Source organism: Oncorhynchus mykiss, chromosome 14 (genome assembly GCF_013265735.2).
Source record: "Oncorhynchus mykiss isolate Arlee chromosome 14, USDA_OmykA_1.1, whole genome shotgun sequence".
NCBI classification, from domain to species: domain Eukaryota; kingdom Metazoa; phylum Chordata; class Actinopteri; order Salmoniformes; family Salmonidae; genus Oncorhynchus; species Oncorhynchus mykiss.
The window spans coordinates 20,808,108-20,826,334 of record NC_048578.1 but is presented as its reverse complement, the minus strand read 5'-3'; the positions used below and the strand labels follow the sequence as shown (position 1 = coordinate 20,826,334).

General features: G+C 42.9%; 1 protein-coding gene across 7 annotated transcripts in view; it reads right to left on the bottom strand.

The window, feature by feature from the left end:
* The window catches only part of pcdh19 (protocadherin 19), a 90,179-nt gene extending 86,887 nt beyond the window's left edge, over positions 1-3,292 (bottom strand). For all 7 annotated transcript variants that reach the window (XM_021561495.2, XM_021561496.2, XM_021561499.2 and 4 more), the window contains exon 1: positions 27-3,292. In XM_021561495.2, coding sequence (XP_021417170.1) covers positions 27-2,173 — 2,147 coding nt within the window. In that variant the 5' untranslated portion in view covers positions 2,174-3,292. The remainder of the gene's footprint in view (positions 1-26) is intronic.
* Positions 3,293-18,227: the final 14,935 nt, after the last annotated feature.

Here is an 18,227-nt window from a genome sequence, read left to right as displayed (position 1 = left end):
TGCGTATGAAGAGCTGTTTTCAGTACCTGCAGTTGTACGTTCGGATCTCCTTGTTATCCCTTTTGCACTTGACTGCCACAAAAATCATAGTGACAAACAGGATAGCTGCAATAGAGCCCAGGGCAATGATGAAAATCAATGACAGGTTTACTGGTCCAATAGATTCCTGGGCGTTCAGGTCCGGTGAGAGGTAGACAACAATGTATGCAGACGCCGACAAGGACGGTTTCCCGTGATCGCGTGCCACCACTGTGATCTCGTAGGTCGACTTGACCTGCTCCCCGAACATCTTAGTGGACCGCACCTCTCCATTCACCTGGTCTATCTCAAAGAAAGGCCTGTCTCCCTCCGAAATGGTATAGGTGAGCCTTCCATTCTCCCCCTCGTCGTAGTCGTCGGCCTTGACTTGGGTCACCAGGTAACCCACCCCTGCATTCCTTGGAATGGATACTTCCGCGGTGCCATTTACCAGGGGTGGAGTAGTCATAACAGGTGTATTGTCATTCACATCCAAAACGACAATGCGCACCGTCGCGTTACTGGATAAGGACGGATTGCCTTGGTCCCTGGCCAAAACTTTGAAGTCAAAAGTCCTAGTGTACTCATGGTCGAATGATCTCATGGAGTAAATACGTCCTGAAGGATTTATACTGACATATGTGTTTACGTCCATGTGTTTAATCTCACTGGGAACGATGGTGTATGAAACGGTGCCATTCATGCCCAAATCGGGATCTACAGCAGACACTGCCAGCAAACATGAGCCGGGCAGGTTATTTTCTAGGACCATCTCTTGGTAATGGGGTTTTAGGAAGTGGGGAGGGTTATCATTTTCATCTGTGACTTTCACTACAAACGACTTAGTGGCACGTAAAGGAGGGGTGCCACTGTCCTCTGCTTGGATAGTTAGATTGTACGTGTCCCTCTGTTCTCTGTCTAGCCTGCCATCGACAAGGATGGTTGAGAAGCTCTCGTATTCCTGGAGCCTGAAAGGGACGTTGCCTTGTAGTCTACACTGCACCTTGCCATTCGCGCCAGCGTCCTTATCTGAGACCCTTACTAATGCAATAACGTATCCACGTGGCGCGTTCTCACTAACTTCAATCAGCTCTGTGTTCACCGACAATAAACTAATGACAGGTGGGTTATCATTTGCATCCATCACATTGACCGTGACTTTACAATGAGCCGGAATAGAATTTGGACCTAAATCTTTGGCTTGGACATCAATCTCGTAAATATGGGTTGCTTCATAATCCAACGGGCCATTTACAGTGATAATACCGGTTCTAGGGTCGATTTTAAATACATCTCTAGTTTTCTCGGTGACGTAACTGTTAAACGAGTATACAACCTCACCATTAGTTCCCTCGTCAGGATCCGTTGCATTCAAGTCAATTACAAGTGTATTAATAGGAGAATTCTCCATCACATTCACTGTATACACAGGCTGGTCAAAAACGGGATTATTATCATTCGAATCCATTACTTTAATATTGAGCTGAACTGCGCCAATCTTTGGGGGGTCTCCGCCGTCTTCTGCACTGATTTCGTATGAGTAGTGAGACTGGGTCTCCCTATCTAACGATTTTTGCACTACGAGTTCGGCAATCTTGGACCCGTCCCCCCTAGTCTTAATCTCCAACCCGAAGAGCTCATTCGGGGTGATCGAATATGATTGCACACCGAAAATCCCAGAGTCCGGATCGCTTGCCCCCTCTAGGGGAAACCTGGTACCAGGGGAGGCATTCTCTGAGATTTCAATGTCAATGTGGTTTGTGGGGAACCTGGGCGCATTATCGTTCAAATCCACAATTTCAACTTTAATCACACATATCTCCATGGAGTTTGACATCACCTCCAGAGAGACAGTGCACTTTGACGTCTGTCGGCAAGCCACATCTCGGTCTATTTTCTGATGTGTGAGGAGAAGTCCAGCAGGGCTGAGTTCCACCCATCGCGGCTCTGAATTTGAGATGACCCGCAAGTACGGCGCACGCGGTGCAATGGCAAATCCTTGAGTTTGTGCGTCCTTTGTCACGTTTCCAATGATATACCCAGCCTTCTGCTCCTCGTTTATCGAGTATTTCAAATTGATAACAGAATCAGCCCCAGTCCAGCATAAAAGGACTATCCAAATAATTTGCATAAAATCCATTTCCTTGGCGTACATTGTACCTGTTGATTTTTCCTTCGATTTAATTGGGACCTCGTATGATCACGCACACCTATGCATGTCAGAGATAACTGGCAAAATTTTCCAGTTAGCGAATCTCATCGAAAAGTTATCCTTGGAATAGGTTTGGTATACATGTAACTTGATTATATGGTCTTAAGTCCATCTACCTCATTGTGCTCTTCTGAGAGAAACCACATTCTCCAATCTGCTGCAACGCGTGAGATCTTGAGGATAGATATTAGAAAACATTATGAATTGTCTCAGAACACTGATGGTCTCAGAACAACATATAAATCTGCGCTGTTTGTATCAAGCTACAACTATAGGAACGTCTGACATGATAACCCGACCATTTCGATACAGGCTGGAAAACAATGCAAATAATGAATAAAAAAATCAAAAGGGAGGAAAATTCTAATGAACAGGTTTACCCGAAAAAATAATGTTCACTGAAGATTAAATTATTGGCTAAAAATGATCCATTTCAATTCTTCCCAGCATCATGATTGCGATTCAACAACCATAAGGACAATTTTAGACACTGAATTTTACGCATACGTCCACAAATGCATATGAATGATTTGTTCAAGTTGTAATGACTTTTCCTTTGTAATGACTTTTCCTCTTCAATTGGCAATTATATCACACCACATATCCGATGGAAACGTAAAAAAGGAATCCGCATTGAGAAAATCCGTGAATAGCCAAAGTCCAGTCATCGAATGTAGACCAATGATGCTGTTGACAGAACGAATCTTATGGGCCTAATGCTATCAGTGAAGACCACGGTTACCTTTTAATTTCCAGGCGAGCCGATAAGAGGTTTCACTCTCTCTCTCTCTGTCAAAGTCTTTTATCTTTCTTTTGCTAATTCGTTTCCTCCAATCTCACACATGAATACATCGAACACGTCCCGGGGAGATATGGTCAATATCAAATCCAGTGTAAAAATATAGAGGCAAAAAATTATGTTATACCGTCACGATAAAAAGCAGTTCGTTTCAAGCATGCAGCAGAGCCAATTGCATGAAAAATATCCAGCACCACTCGTTGTCAGTAGACTACTAGTTCACCACAATACGCGCTCGGCTCCGCTCGCATCAATGCTGCACACTGCCGAATGCACAGCTCAGCGCTGAGCGCTAATTCTCCGGACCAGGACCAGCAATCCCCTCAACCAATCAGAGGTTACACAGGAGGGTTGGATTTGCTGGTTGGTGGGGAAATATACAGCAATGAAAACTCGGCCAGCTACCTGCACACTAGTTCATCTGTGGAATGGGTTAAGTAGTGTAAATACATGTATTTATTTATTACTCGATGTGTATCATGTAGTTAATGTAGTAGGACTAATTAAAGACCCTACGTCTATATAGCATAATGGTTAGAACTCTTGGTATGTTTACTCGTCATTCCAATGCAATCGGAGTTTTTGCATGCTTCCTTTCTAAGTTTGATATACCGGTGGTATTCAGGGTTTGCCCTAAAGGCGACTGTGATCTGAGGACAGAGAGTCCAATCCTTCAATGAATCGAAATAATACTTGATCCACACATGATTGCTGATGACATCCCGATGATTTGATGTAGTCTTTTTTTTTTTACATAATGGAAGTAGCCTATATCTTATTGTAGCCTATTTTGTTAAGGTGAGCCAAATTCGACTATGAAACGCTGAATATTTTTGCTGCTTCAGAATGCTGTACTGTAGATGCGTGAAATGTAAAACCAAGCATTCTTGAGAAACAGGTAGGTATAGTCTGGCATGTAAAACAAGGACACATGCGTTACCAATACAACGACGACAAGTGTGATGTTGCATATTATTTGTGTAACATCGTGTCTTATATCTGGACAATGAAACAAATGTGATTGTAGTCGCAGGCTGCAAAATATCCCTATCTCTCTCTCTCTCTCTCTCTCTCACACACACACACACACACACACTCAGTCACGTGCGCACGCACACACACACACACGCAAACTTACACGCGCGCACACACGCAAACACACACACACACACGCAAACACACGCGTTGCATTTCTTAGATGTGAAGAAAACGATATGGTTACTAAAATGTGTAACAACAAAAACATATGATTGCGTTGATGCAGGAACATGTTCTAATTAAAATCATTTGAGAGAATTCTTAGAATATGTCACTGCAGTCCTTAGGTCTGTTGAAAGGAACACTGTTTTGTGTCATGCTAGCTGATCCCTGATAAGGCCAGTACGGTAAATTACCTGTAGACTAGGCTACTTCGATCTGCTTTTGGGTAGAACAGCATTATAACTTCACACGTCAATCAGTGGAAATGAAGGGAAGCCTACCTGAGAACTCATATCAACTTACATTCGGAAGTTCACGAAGCTGAGTGGCAATATTTAATTGTTGTATTAATGGTACAGAAAGCACACTGATTTTTACTAACATTTGTGTCATGTGTATATTGGCCAGGTCCTATTCCTAAAATGACTATTTTGAGGATGCGATTGACTGCATATTTTTTCCATGGTCAAAAAGGTTGGCTATTTGCTTGGATAGGTAGTCTAATAATGTTTGTTTTTTTGCAACGACTAGGCCTAGTATGTGTTGTAAGACCTATTTATCATTTAGAACAGACCTTATCCCTCGTGGGTTTCGCTGCCTTCTCATTCCCCAGCTCACTCCTCCCCATCTGGCAAACTTGGCTGCAGACAACCCAGACCATATCGAGGGTTACCCGGTTTAAAAGTCACAAGGGTGACACCTAGCGTCCTTTTGCTGCTTGGCTCGGTTATTGACATTGACCCAACAACATTTGTCACAACATTTTGCTTTTCAACGTTTTATTACGTTTGGATGTAGTTTGCTTGATTACCTGCATTACAGGTGATTCTTGTTTTCTCATGATCAACATACAGTATTTGTCCACAAGTTATGCTTTCACAGAAATGTTTTGTATTCCACCTATCTTACCTGAGATGTAATGAAAAGTAATAATAGCCATACATCAAACTATTATACCAAATAGCCATATTTCTGTAATACAACACCAGGGGCGCAACTTTGGTATTAGAAATGGGGGGGACATAATATTAATATTATATATATATTTTTATCCTATCGGATAACACTCCAAACAGTCTACCCGACCGCTCGGAGGCGTCCGCATGGTCCTAAAGCACACCGTAGCCTAATTTTTAACACAATTTCAGAATGTTCGGGGGACATGTCCCCTCTGTCCCCAGTGAAAATTGCACCCCTGTACACCAAAGCCTCAAACAGCCCTCTACTTTCAGAATGGGGGTACTGTTATATTCAAATTACTGGCCGTACACCCCAACATGGAAAAGGCCAAAACACTGATTGCTTGTGAAATATGCATCAGAGTATCTCACAGTCTTACACCACATGAAATAAGAGGCTCTAGTAAGACAAGAATCACTATAGAACTGTAACAGTATGTATATATAGAATGGGCTTGGATGGATGGATGCATTATTTAAATATTTCTGAGTTATTTTACGTCTAACTGTCAACTGCAGGCTACACTACTCTGTCATTCTGCTTCTTTGAAAAGCAAAACAAGCAACATTTCTCTCTGTGTAGCCTGTAATAGGGTACATTGCTGGTGCTTTTACAAGACATTACACTGGGTGGATTCTGAGGCTAGATACAGTATCCTCGTAATAAATTCTTAATGGACAGGGAATTAAAACAACCATAGGCGGCTGTGGGACTTTTTACTCAAGGCTTTTTAGACGGCATATTTGAATCCCGTTGCAGAGTAAAGGCCTGTACATTTTATTCTGTATTATATTCCATTTGAAACTGTGCAAAGGTTGAAACAAAGTTGCTGTTTCATAGGAAAGGGGAATTAAGGTGAACAAATCAATAGTGCCAGTAGCCTAGCCACTAGCTATGTCTCTGTCTCCATGGAAGTAGCGATAGAGTAGACTACTGGACAAATTATACTCATTGGTTTGTCCTTTTGATTTTAATGATTTGAGTGCTTTGTGTTGAGTGGTTGTAAAGATAATTGTTTACATTTCTAAGCATGGTGTTGTTTTATCTGTATCATTTGGTCGAAGCCAGATATTGATCTCAGACACTAATATACTGTATCTCCTCTGTCATCTAAGAGGAGACGATGGTGATTGGCTAGGCTACTTCTCCCTTTATTATGATTGTGACTTTTTATTGTTTCAGTCTAATTACCCAGAATGCACTGCCAATTGAACTCTCATTAACAAAGTGGCCATGACAATGTGTTTCTCCGTAGACATTGGACCACATGTGGAGCACAGTCAGCACACCCCTACTGTGCATGGGGAAAGGTGTTACTTGTTTGCAATTAAAGGAACTTTAAGCATTACCCAGATGGTGTTGGGTTCTGTTTACCTGTGAGTTGTGACCCACAACTATATGTCATTCATTTCTACTATTAACATTGGGTGAGGGACACAGAGAGAAGTGAGACAAGGGTGGTATTAATGTTCGGTGAGGGCAGTGGTGTAAAGTACTTTAAGTAAAAGTACTTTAAAGTACTTTAAGTAAAAGTACTTTAAAGTACTACTTAAGTTGTTTTTGGGGTGTCTGTACTTTACTTTACTATTTATATTTTTGACTATTTTTACTTTTACTTCACTACATTCCTAAAGAAAATGATGTACTTTTTGCTCCATACATTTTTCTTGACACCCAAAAGTACTCATTACATTTTTAATGCTTAGCGGGACAGGAAAATTGTCAAATTCATGCACTAATCAAGAGAACATCCCTGGTAATCCCTATTGCCTCTGATCTGGCAGACTAACGGACTCACATAACAGAAATTATTTGTTTGTAAATTATGTCTAAGAGTTGGACTGTGCCCCTGGCTATCTGTAAATGAACAATATTTGCTTAATATAAGGAATTTGAAAGATTTATACTTTTACTTTTAATTTTGGTATTTAAGTATCAAAAGAAAATGTAATTGCTAAAACCAAATACTTTTAGACTTTTACTCAAGTAATATTTTATTGGGTGACTTTCACTTTTACTTGAGTCATTTTCAATTAAGGTATCTTTACTTTTACTCAAGTATGACAATTGGGTACTTTTTCCACCACTGGGTGAGGGACACCAAGCAAGGATGAACTCCCTGTGCCCTTCACCATCAACAAGCTTCCATCCAGACAATGGCTTATTGTCAAGCTCACAATAAAGAAAACATCATCAAATTTACAAAAGACAACATTCCAGTTCTATTCGCATATGGATAAAAAAAAACCATATTGTTGTCTAACTGGAGTCTATGGCAAAACAACCTCCCTGTTATGTTGACATACAGTATATGGAGTCCAAGTGGAATCCACCTAGCCGTGCTTTAAGGACTGTGGCTAACTAACAACATGCTTGGTTATATTGGCTTAAGAAAAACTTATACCAGTGCTTCTAGGACTGTGCCCTCGGATAGAGAGAGTTGAAGAGATTTTAATGGACGTATCATCACCATGTCCATGGCATGGAGGGCATAACATCATTGAGAGACAGGGCTCATAGACAGATTAAGCCTGTCACTTCCTGTTCCTTCAGCCTCTGGCCAGGGTGGTGAGGGGGAATCAATTTCTTGCAATGCCATGTGGATGAATACCAATAATAAGGTTGTCCTCCACCACAGCCAAAACAAGCACCGCCATCTTGCCCATTCCGAATCAATGCACCACTGTCTGTCTCTGTCTTCCGCTAGCTACCTGTAGCTATGTGTCTGAGTGTGGGCCAAGTTTCAGTGGGCAGTGAGGCATGGACAAGCGTGTTGGACTGCGATGGGTGAGGATAGTGCCAATACAGCGATAGAGGGACTCGGCTACTACTTTCGAGCTGAGCATCAGGGACAGAAAGTCAGACTACAGAAGTAGAGTCTTAGAAAATAAAGTTCTAAAAGGGTTCTGCGGCTATCCCCAAAGGAATAGCCCTTTTTGGTTCAAGGTAGAACATCGACAGGGCTGTAGTGGAGGGAGTCTTTGACAATTTTTAGGGACTTCCTCTGACACCCCCTGGTATAGAGTTCCTGGATGGCAGGCAGCTCGGTCCCAGTGATGTACTGGGCCGTACGCACTACCTTCTGTAGCGCCATAACAAGCGGTGAAGAAGCCAGTCAAGATGCTCTCAATGGTGCAGCTATATAACCTTTTGAGGATCTGAGGGCCAATGCCAAATCGTTTTAGCCTCCTGAGGGGGGAGAGGGGTTGTTGTGCCTTCTTCAGGATTGTGTTGGTGTGTGTGGACCATGTTAATTCCTTAGTGATGTGGACACCGAGGAAATTGAAGCTCTCGACCCGCTAATCAAGTCATAGATTGTTCTCACTGCTACCGCACGGCAAGCGGTACCGATTCACCAAGTCTAGAACCAACAGGACCCTGAACAGCTTCTACACCCAAGCCATATGTCTGCTAAATAGTTAACCAAATAGTACCAGGACCTTCTGCATCGACTCTTTTTACACTAACTCTTTTCACTCATCACATATGCTGCTTGTAATGTTTATTACCTATCCTGTTAACTAGTCACTTTATTCCTACCTATATGTATAATTCTACATCAATTTCCTCATACCTCTGCACATCAACTCTGTACTGGTACCCCATGTATATAGCCAAGTTATCATTACTCATTTTGTATTTATTCCTTGTGTTACTATTTTTCTCTCTAAATTGTTGGGAAATAAGCATTTCACTGTTAGTCTAACACTAGTTTTTTCCCAACATGTGACCAGTAACACTTGATAGAAAAGGGTTCTACATGGAACCCAAAAGGGTTCTACCTAGAACCAAAAATGGTTATTCAAAGGGTTCTCCTATGGGGACAGCCGAAGAACCCTTTTAGGTTAGCACTTTTTTTTCTAAGAGTGTGTGTGCCATGCAGACATGCCTTGCCGGAGGAAAAATATAGAAAGGGACAAAATCAATCATTCTCTGTGTACTTTGAACTGTGGCGGTTAAAGTCTTCCAGGCTAAAAAAGTCTTAAATATGCTCAACTTCAGACTTGGAGTGTGAAACTCCCCTTCACCCTAACTAGCCTAGCTTTTGCTACCGTCTGCACGTCATCATGCTCCTACGCAATGCTTTACTTCACACAGGGTTAGATAGAGTGGCGGTCTGTGCTGTTTAACAGGTTTAGGCTAATATATGATACTAACATTTTCCCTATACCCATCATGAGTTTGCTACAACCTAGCCTATGAATGAAAGTTTACAACGTAGGTGCACAGGTCGAGAGAAATTGGATCAATCAAGTTGACAGACATTGACACATTCAATACCGCCTTACACAATCTTGCCTACATCTAGCTGATCTTGGATGAAAATGAGAGTTTCCATTGGACAAATTCAGTTATGTTTATCCCTGTTTCGTTCCGTTTGCTTCCTTTTGAGAAACGTTTTTTAACAGAATTGGTGGTATGAATTCACCCCTGATCACATGTAAACACTTTCACTTTCATAGCAGCCACATACAAACAGAATGATCCCTTTGATCATTGGATAATTCCTTCTCGCATCTACACGCATCTTCCTTCTTGTTACATTCACTTGTGGATTTCAGTGCACAACACATCAGCTGTTTGTGACCAGGCAAAAAAAAACTTTCCATGCCAAACCTTCATATCATAACCGCTAACTGCTACACAGCCTACAAAACCAAAAGCTTACCTTGACTTGGAAGAGTTCCAGTGTTGGATAGCCATAGTCAGCTAGGTAACATAGCATCCCTCTCTGTTTGAGCTGGGTGTTTGAGTAGGCTAAACTAGCTACCTGCATTCGCTAGTTAAGTAAGTGAAAGTGAATAAAAAAAAAAAAATTGTTCTAAACTGTTCAACTATTGTCTTTCTCTCTCTTTGAGTTAACTACTCACCACATATTATGCACTGCAGTGCTAGCTAGCTGTAGCGTATGCGTTCAGTAATAGATTAATTCTCTGATCCTTTGTTTGGGTTGACATTCAGTTCATTCTGCAAGAGCTCTGATAGGGTGGAGGATGTCCACTGGAAGTTGTCATAATTACTGTGTAAGTCTATGGAAGGGGGTGAGAACCACGAGCCTCCCAGGTTTTGTATTGACGTCAATGTACACAGAGGAGGATGGAAACTAGCTGTACTTCCGGCTACACCATGGTGCTACCCTACAGAGTGCTGTTGAGGCTACTGTAGACCATCATTGCAAAACAGCGTGTTTTAATAAATTATTTGGTGATGTGAATATATTTAGTATAGTTTAATTTAAAAAGGATATATTTTTTTGTTGAAATTCACTGAGGAGGATGGTCCTCCCCTTCCTCCTCTGAGGACCCTCCACTGTTAATGGCGTTGCGTGGTCAATCCGACGTCTGCATTGGCGTGCAGCATTTACCGTGATATGGCCTCTGCAGAAGTCAGGGCATCCATACTTATTGCGCTTCTTGGAGCAGTGCAGAGCTGTTGTGAAGGAAGTTGTCAAGGAAGTCAGTTTGTGTTTATACAGGACCCCCCGCCCCACCTACCATCAACCAATCATGTCATTGCGGAGCTACGGTATACGGAGCCCTCCTCATTGTAACAACATTTGAGAGGTGCACAGCGATGCGTTATGGAGCTCAATTTGGCTTCTGTGTGCCTCCGGAGGCACCGCAATTCCGTCACCCCATCCATACCACGCCTCCGACCACATTTTCAGATCAAGCATAACAGTGCAGAGAGCAACAAACAAATGTCAGCAATGGTGGTACACTATAAATGTACAAAGACACTGTAACAGCCTTTGTCATCTCTGATTAGCCACCCCCCCCTCCCTCCCCCAACTTCACCTGATAGCAATTTCAAAGCATCTCAGCGCAGTCCAGTCTCTGCGTTTTCTGACAGAGAGCCATCTCATCTCCCCACTTCAGTCTACCGAGGCGGCAGAACCCATCTCTGACAGAGAGCCATCTCATCTCCCCACTTCAGACTACCGAGGCAGCAGAACCCATCTCTGACTTTCTCTCACTCTACGCACAACAGCCAATGCTCCTTGCTCCCTTTGATGGTCATTTCTGTTCCATGAAAAGGAATGGAGCTACAATGGATTAAAACCTCATTCATATGCATCACTCCATATTGCAAGATCAAGAAAAACCTTGCAGTCTGTCTGTCAAAGGTAGAGCACGTTTGTAAGTATGATAGTGATGAGAGCTCACGGTGTGTTCCGATCTGTTAATACCACCCTTCTCTCACTTCTCTCTGTGTCCCTCACCCAACCTTAATACCACTTCTCTCTGTGTGGCGCTCTGATTAGGAATGAAGTGGATGCATTTGTGTTTGATGGCATGTGATTATTACATTCAGAGTAGTGTTTGTGGGGAAGCCGTTTCTGGTCTGTGCACCATATTTCCTAGGATCCAGTTGTGTGTTACCAGAGGCCAGATATGAGGCTTTTCCCCATGGCTGGTGTTGATACATACTGTGGCCCTCTCTGCCCGTCATGAGCACGACAACCAGCAGCCAGTTGGCACGGCAACCAGCAGCCAGCACATTTGCATTTTGGTTTCCACTCAGATTGATTTGGATGTTTCTCTTGTCAAATATGTCATGGATTTCTGGAACCGTGCTCTCGCAGGTTTAATGATCCAAATGTTATCCCCTCTATCTCCTATATTTTTGGCACGGGATAAGAATTACGTGCAGATGGTATTGTATTGGAATGGTTGTGTGGCTCTAAATGGGGAATGAGATGCAAGTGAATAAAGGAATATTGTTTGAAGTGTGCAGGAGGGTTGGTAGGGTTCCTGGTCATCAAACGCTGCCAAACACTGATTTAATATGCGGTTTGTGGATATTTAAGCAATTCATAATTAGTCACCCAATAACCCATTTGCTTCTGAAATGAATCATGTTTAAGAGAAATATGCTATATTTGTGCATGATTAATCTGAATATTTATGCCATTAGATGGCAATTAACATGCACTATGTAGTCCTCCCTCTGGGAATGGCCTAATATTATCCTACAACTGCTAAACTTAGAAGATGTCAGACTAATTAACAGCTATTATATCTAACCCCCCTCCCCAAATTGTTGAATTAGCTCTTTCTTCCTGTCAATGTGCAATTATCTGGCCTTGAAAGTTTACCAAATGAATATATTGGATGTCATAACTTATTCATCTGACACAAAAAACAGGTTATTATGAAGTTTGTGTTCTTTGCATATTGATACATTTTCCACACTAATAATGAGAATGAGCACTCAAATAAAATAACAATGTATCGACGTATCCCTTTTTCCTATACGCGGTTCAGCTAGGCCTGAGAAGGGCCCTAGTTGAGGTACAGGCAATAATGCCATGAATCAGGACCCAAGTCTGAATGAGTTTGCCCTATTGATGTCTGCTAGACCTGACCCCTGTTTGAACCCTGACATTTTACATTCCTCCCACCGGTTCACTAGCATTTAGCACAATAGACCCAATCACACACACAATGCAGTTCCAGAGATTTTCATTTTGATCTGGTTACCACAATGTGCAAAATCAGTAGCCTTTGTTGTGAAGCCCCGGGGCACCTGACAAGAAAGCCACACAAACACAACGTCCTGTATGCACAAGGACCTGGTTCTATAGTCCTATAGGGTGCGTTGTTAACCTGGTGTACGCTCAATTAGCTTTGTACTTAGTGTGTTTATTCAGTGTCAACCTCCCTGATTAATTGGGGAACATGGACGATAGTAACACCTAAAACTGAATCAGGCCTTGGTGGGGCATGTCTCCCTGTCTGATAGCATCTCCACGACCCACCACAGGAGCGCTTATCTCCGCTTCCCCTCTGGGGTGTTTACAGCTGTTTTCTAGTCAAGACAAATTAGCGCTCTGCTACCGATTGTGTTCCCCTTAGATGTTGTGGGTGCAGAAAGGCGGATGTTGGTAGCATAGAGATACATTTCATTCTATTTAAATCTATGGCTGGTTGATACTGTATAGTCTCTCTATGTAACTGTACTGATGCATGTCGAACTCTGAGCTGAAGCTTAAGTTAAAGGCCATAGACAGCGACAGAAGGATAAAGAGGTCATTGACATCAGCCTACTACAGTAAAAGAGCACAAAGTAAACTGACTACTGTCTCCATCCGGCAGCATGTGTAAGTGTGTTTGTGAGTTGATATGTATTTACGGAGGCGGGGACCTAAGTCGGAGAAACATATTGCCATGTTTATTTTCCTCCCCAAATCTGTCTATCTAATATCTAGTTTATGAGCAGCTGCTCTGGCTGATTTAGATCCCCAGTAATATTCTAAATCCCTCCCTAGTCTCAGTTGGCTATTGAGTGGCTTATCAGGAGGACAAGAGGTTATAGTGACAGGGGATAACCCTCTCTCTCTCTCTCTCTCTCTCTCTCTCTCTCAATGACACTGGGGATTGTTAGTGTTTAATTGAGAGTGGAAACCAGGGAAAACCTGGATACACCTAATCTTCTTTTGTTGATATATTCTTGCCTCATAATACCTCTGATGAATGATGACGTGTCATTAGAATGTGACACTTTCCCCTTTCCACTGTCCACAGCACTGTGGTTATCACCCGTGGGAGGGGGGGGGGGGGGTAGGGTGTTACCCATATGTTGCCACTGTTGATAAACGCAGTAGCACAGAGGCCCTCGTGTTTATTGCTTTCCGTAATGTGCCACCGGGCTTGACGGTAATGGGGACTTTGCCCTATGATTGTGCCAGCTTTAAATGTTACACTTCATCACCTTCGCCGTCGGACTCCAGCAGGGCTGGAATGTACACTGCTGGCAGGCTCCATAAGGCAGGTGTAATCAGAACCCCTGTTTATTTATATAGCCCCTTATCAACCAACCACTCATCTTTGCTTCTCTGCTAAGAGCCTATTGGTCCATAAGCAATGTAAACCTCCCACAATGTGGAAATCATGGATGGTTTAATGTCAACCTCCCACAATGTGGCAATCATGGATGGTTCACTGAGTATTGGTTATGGGAGAGGTGTGTGTGGGTGATGGGGTTGTGTATGTGCGTGCGTGTGTATAAGCATGCATGTGTGTGTCCAAGTGTGTGTGTGTGTGTGTGTGTGTGTGTGTGTGTGTGTGTGTGTGTGGGGGGGGAAAGGGGGGGGGGGGGGGGTCGGGTGAGCCTCACTGCACATGTCATGTTATTTTATCCCCATAAAACCTGACAAACAACCCCAGAGACTAATCTGGCTTAGCATTCAGTGTCTGTGGTGGGACTTGTTTGCGCTGCTATGATTGGTGCAGGTCTACTAACTTGGACTGGTAACAGCAGAGTCACAGCATTAGCCCCAGTGGAGTCACGCTGCCTGGGGACGGTAATGCTGCTTCTATCTGGCCAAAGATATCAATAAAGGCAGAAGCACTGCAGTCTTTTGGGATGGCTGGACAGTTCAATTTTCTCTTCCCTGAAGGAGGGTTATTAATTGTCACTATGTCGTATGTGGTCTGCCTGCATAGATGCCGTCTGCGTTTCCCCTCACATTCTGAATTCCGAGCATGTAACCCAGAATGCAATTAATCTTCCGCCATTGGATCAAGAGACACACATCTGCTAGCCTGGCGCCCGGCGCTGGAATTAAGGCGAGTGAGTAGAGAAGAAAGAAATTAGTATGGAAATTAGCCCCCTTTAATGCCGCTGGCGATTAAAGGTGGTTTAGGGAACAAGCCGAGAAGGTGTCAGTTTCCCTTTGTAGATATCTGAGGTGTAGAAAATGGGAGGATACGAGGCGATTGCTTTCCTTGGGAGACTCATTTCCTCTCCTTTCCAGTGTTGGGGGGATTAAGGAAATAGCATATGAAAGGCAGAGCATTCTGTTTAGTGTACCCTAATTGCACATGCAGTATACTAAAAATGTTTGGGGTGGCCAGATTATACTGTATTTTACATCAGTTATTTTTTTTAGATAACTAGGGGTTCAGCATAGCCTGCAGGTAGGTGCGCCGGGGCCCCAAATGAGTTAATCGGCCATGTTCCGATGCATTGCATCTCATCCGCTCAACCGTGCTTTCTATAGACAGCCGATCCGTCTATTCATGGCCCTCCAGACTCATTTCAGTACGAGGGGAGGTGGGGGTTGGGGGGCGGAAATGTAATTGGCCACCCTTGGCGCTCCCCATTCTCATTGGATCAGAGCGATGTCAATCTGGGGAAAAATAGATGTGTTTGTTCTGGTTATCCCGTTGGCTGTAATATTTTTTGTGCTGCTCCATTGACTTTAACGAGATGATAACGCCCAGGCACCCCTGGCAGGCTAAAACGAACACACCAAAACCATCGTTGTCATTAGGAGAAAAACTTTCCGAATGACAGAGTGGAAGCTGAAATAATACAGTTGGGAGACAGACCCGGGAGTCGGCATCAACATTTGAGCCTTACAGAAGAAGAGCCATGTATCTCCATTTCTAATTATTTTAACAGCTGATGTAGTTGCATTTGTGTAAACAATCTAAATGATTTGGAGTTAGAATGTTTCATCATCTGAAAGTACACACACTTTACTATGTACTTCTATGTCTCTAAACAACTCTTGATGTTAGTCAGCAGATAATGACATTTGAAAACATCCCTAATCTGAAAAATTACAAAGCACATACAGAGTATATGGTTAATCATCTGTAGGGTTCATTTAATAACGGCACAAGTGTAATAATAATAATCATTTGGTGGGTGCCAATTTTTGTCCTATTTCACACATGTAAAAGTGTGTGTTATACACATGTGTGAATTGGAAATGTGTTTGTTTTGCATATCCCCTCTGAGACACCCTCGGAGAGTGGGGTCATTGCCAGGGTCTACCATTCTCGATGACAACCCTGAAGCAATTAGCGCCTTTCTCAAGGGCACATCTACAGATTTTTTTCATTGTCAGCTCGGGGTATCGAACTGGCAACCTTTCAGTTACTGGCCCAATACTCTAACCGCTTGGATTCCTGCCATCAGTGTCATTCCATGTCCATGGAATGTCCACACTCAATTACTACACTTAAAAGAAAAATGTGGACTGGGCTTAAGGTAGGTGAACTCCAACTATAAAAACTCAGTCTTTATCTTTCGTGTCTTCTTAATACTATACCACTCCATATACCCCTCCAGATACCCCTCCATATACCCCTCCAGAGGCATAATAAGTAATATCAAACTGTGTGGAAATGCGTTTTAAAATGTAATTAAAAAATATCCAGGGGAGGACCTCAAATATTTGCTTGACCTAATTGCTGTTTGCTTCTGTTTCCATAGGGATGTACAGTACATGGTATAACAGATAGACTGACTGTATCTGGTGTGTTAAAGAGACAAACATCCCTTTCTCTGCATGCATGGTTCAACAATAGTTCAGAATGTCACAAAGTCAACCCTGCTCTCCTAGATTGTTGTATCACTGTATCCCTAGCTTTCTCGCCCAGTCGCATGTTCGTTTGTTCATTCACGGTGTGATGCTCTGCATTCTTGAGGCATTTGTTAAACTGCTAAACTCACTAATACCCACCTCCCTGGTTTTGGGCCCTGTGGTAATTGCTGCCTCCATTCCTCATGGCTTCATTATCTAGCCTTGCCAGGTAGTGGGCAGCAGGGCTGCATATTGTGCCAGGAGGAAAGCTATCCCTGGGGCTATGAGAATTCCTTGCCCCCATGTGTCAGCTAATGTTTGCTAAGCCCTGAGGGACCGGAGACGCCGGGGAAAGAGCACAGTATTTCACAATCCATCGGCCCTGTGCTTGGAGGCAGGGAAGAATAATTCTGCTTGTGTCAACAGTTGTTTCATTCATGGGTAATGTCCCCTCACCGCTAGCCATAGAACCTACTATAGGCTGGATTCACACAGGGATTTCACCAGCATTCTCGACTCTCCCATTAGTGTCTCTTAACCATGCATTTGCAATTCCAGTCATTTATATCAGGTTGTTTATACAGCTACAGTCAGCGTTTCTTTAAGCAAAAGGCAGCAATCTTTGACTCACAGTTTTTGTTTTGCAGTAATTTGGCTTTGGCACAGTACCAACATATCTAGGTTAGGCTGGCTGTCTGCTGGGAGGTAAGCAAGTGCACGTAGCTAGAAGACCTCGGCTGTAGATCCTGCAAATACTCATTTGCTTTTCTCCTCTCCTTGGCCATAGCACTGATATCTTCCCTTCACATAAGACTGGGCTCAGGAGCAAGGCCCATCTTAAGCTGGATTTAAAGGGGGACTTTCTTTATCGGAAGGGTTGGCTGGATTCACTATGCTGTGATGATTTGAAAGGACAGTGTATTCCTGATGTGTAAGCCCAGCGGGTGCATTCATTCATTGGTGTCAGGTCTATTTGTATTCTTCTCACAGAGGACATGGAAATGTACAGTAACATTTTTCATTTGGAAACAGGTGCAGAGATGTTGTACAGTAGCCCACATGATGTCATGTGTGATATATTGTTGAAAGAGCAGAAATGAGTACACTTGACTATTGTAATCCTGGCTTAATGTACATGATGCAGTACACAGTAGAGAAACAGAGGTACTTTCCCTTTTACCATGTTCTTTGAGAATCGCCATGGGGACGAAAGCATTGATTAGACACCCTATGTCATTTTATTTCTCATTAACTATTGTAAAAAAAAAGATGTGCTTCCATAAAATTTGGAGGGGATGTTCAGGGGAAAGGCAAAATGTGTAAATTGAATGTAGGCCCCAGCGAGGGCATCGTGAATTGTGCGTGGGAATGGGTGTGGGTTATAAGCAACATATTGCAACTGAGTGTGTGTGTGTGTGTGTGTGTGCGTGTGCGTGCGTATGATTTTTTGTACTTAGGCCTACTGTACATTCTGGTATGATAGTGTGTGTGAATGACTGTGAGCATATGTCTGTCTGTCTGTCTGTCTGTCTGTATATGGCCTGTGTAATGCAGACGTTCTGAATGCAGGCATCCCCCATGTAAAATATAGTAAACACACCATGTATTCAGTGGGATGGTTTAGCCTAGCATGGTGAAATAAGCGAGGCAAGCCAAGAGGGATTGACTTTACCATGAACCACCTCCACCGCAGAGCATATTGGAGAACCACATAATCT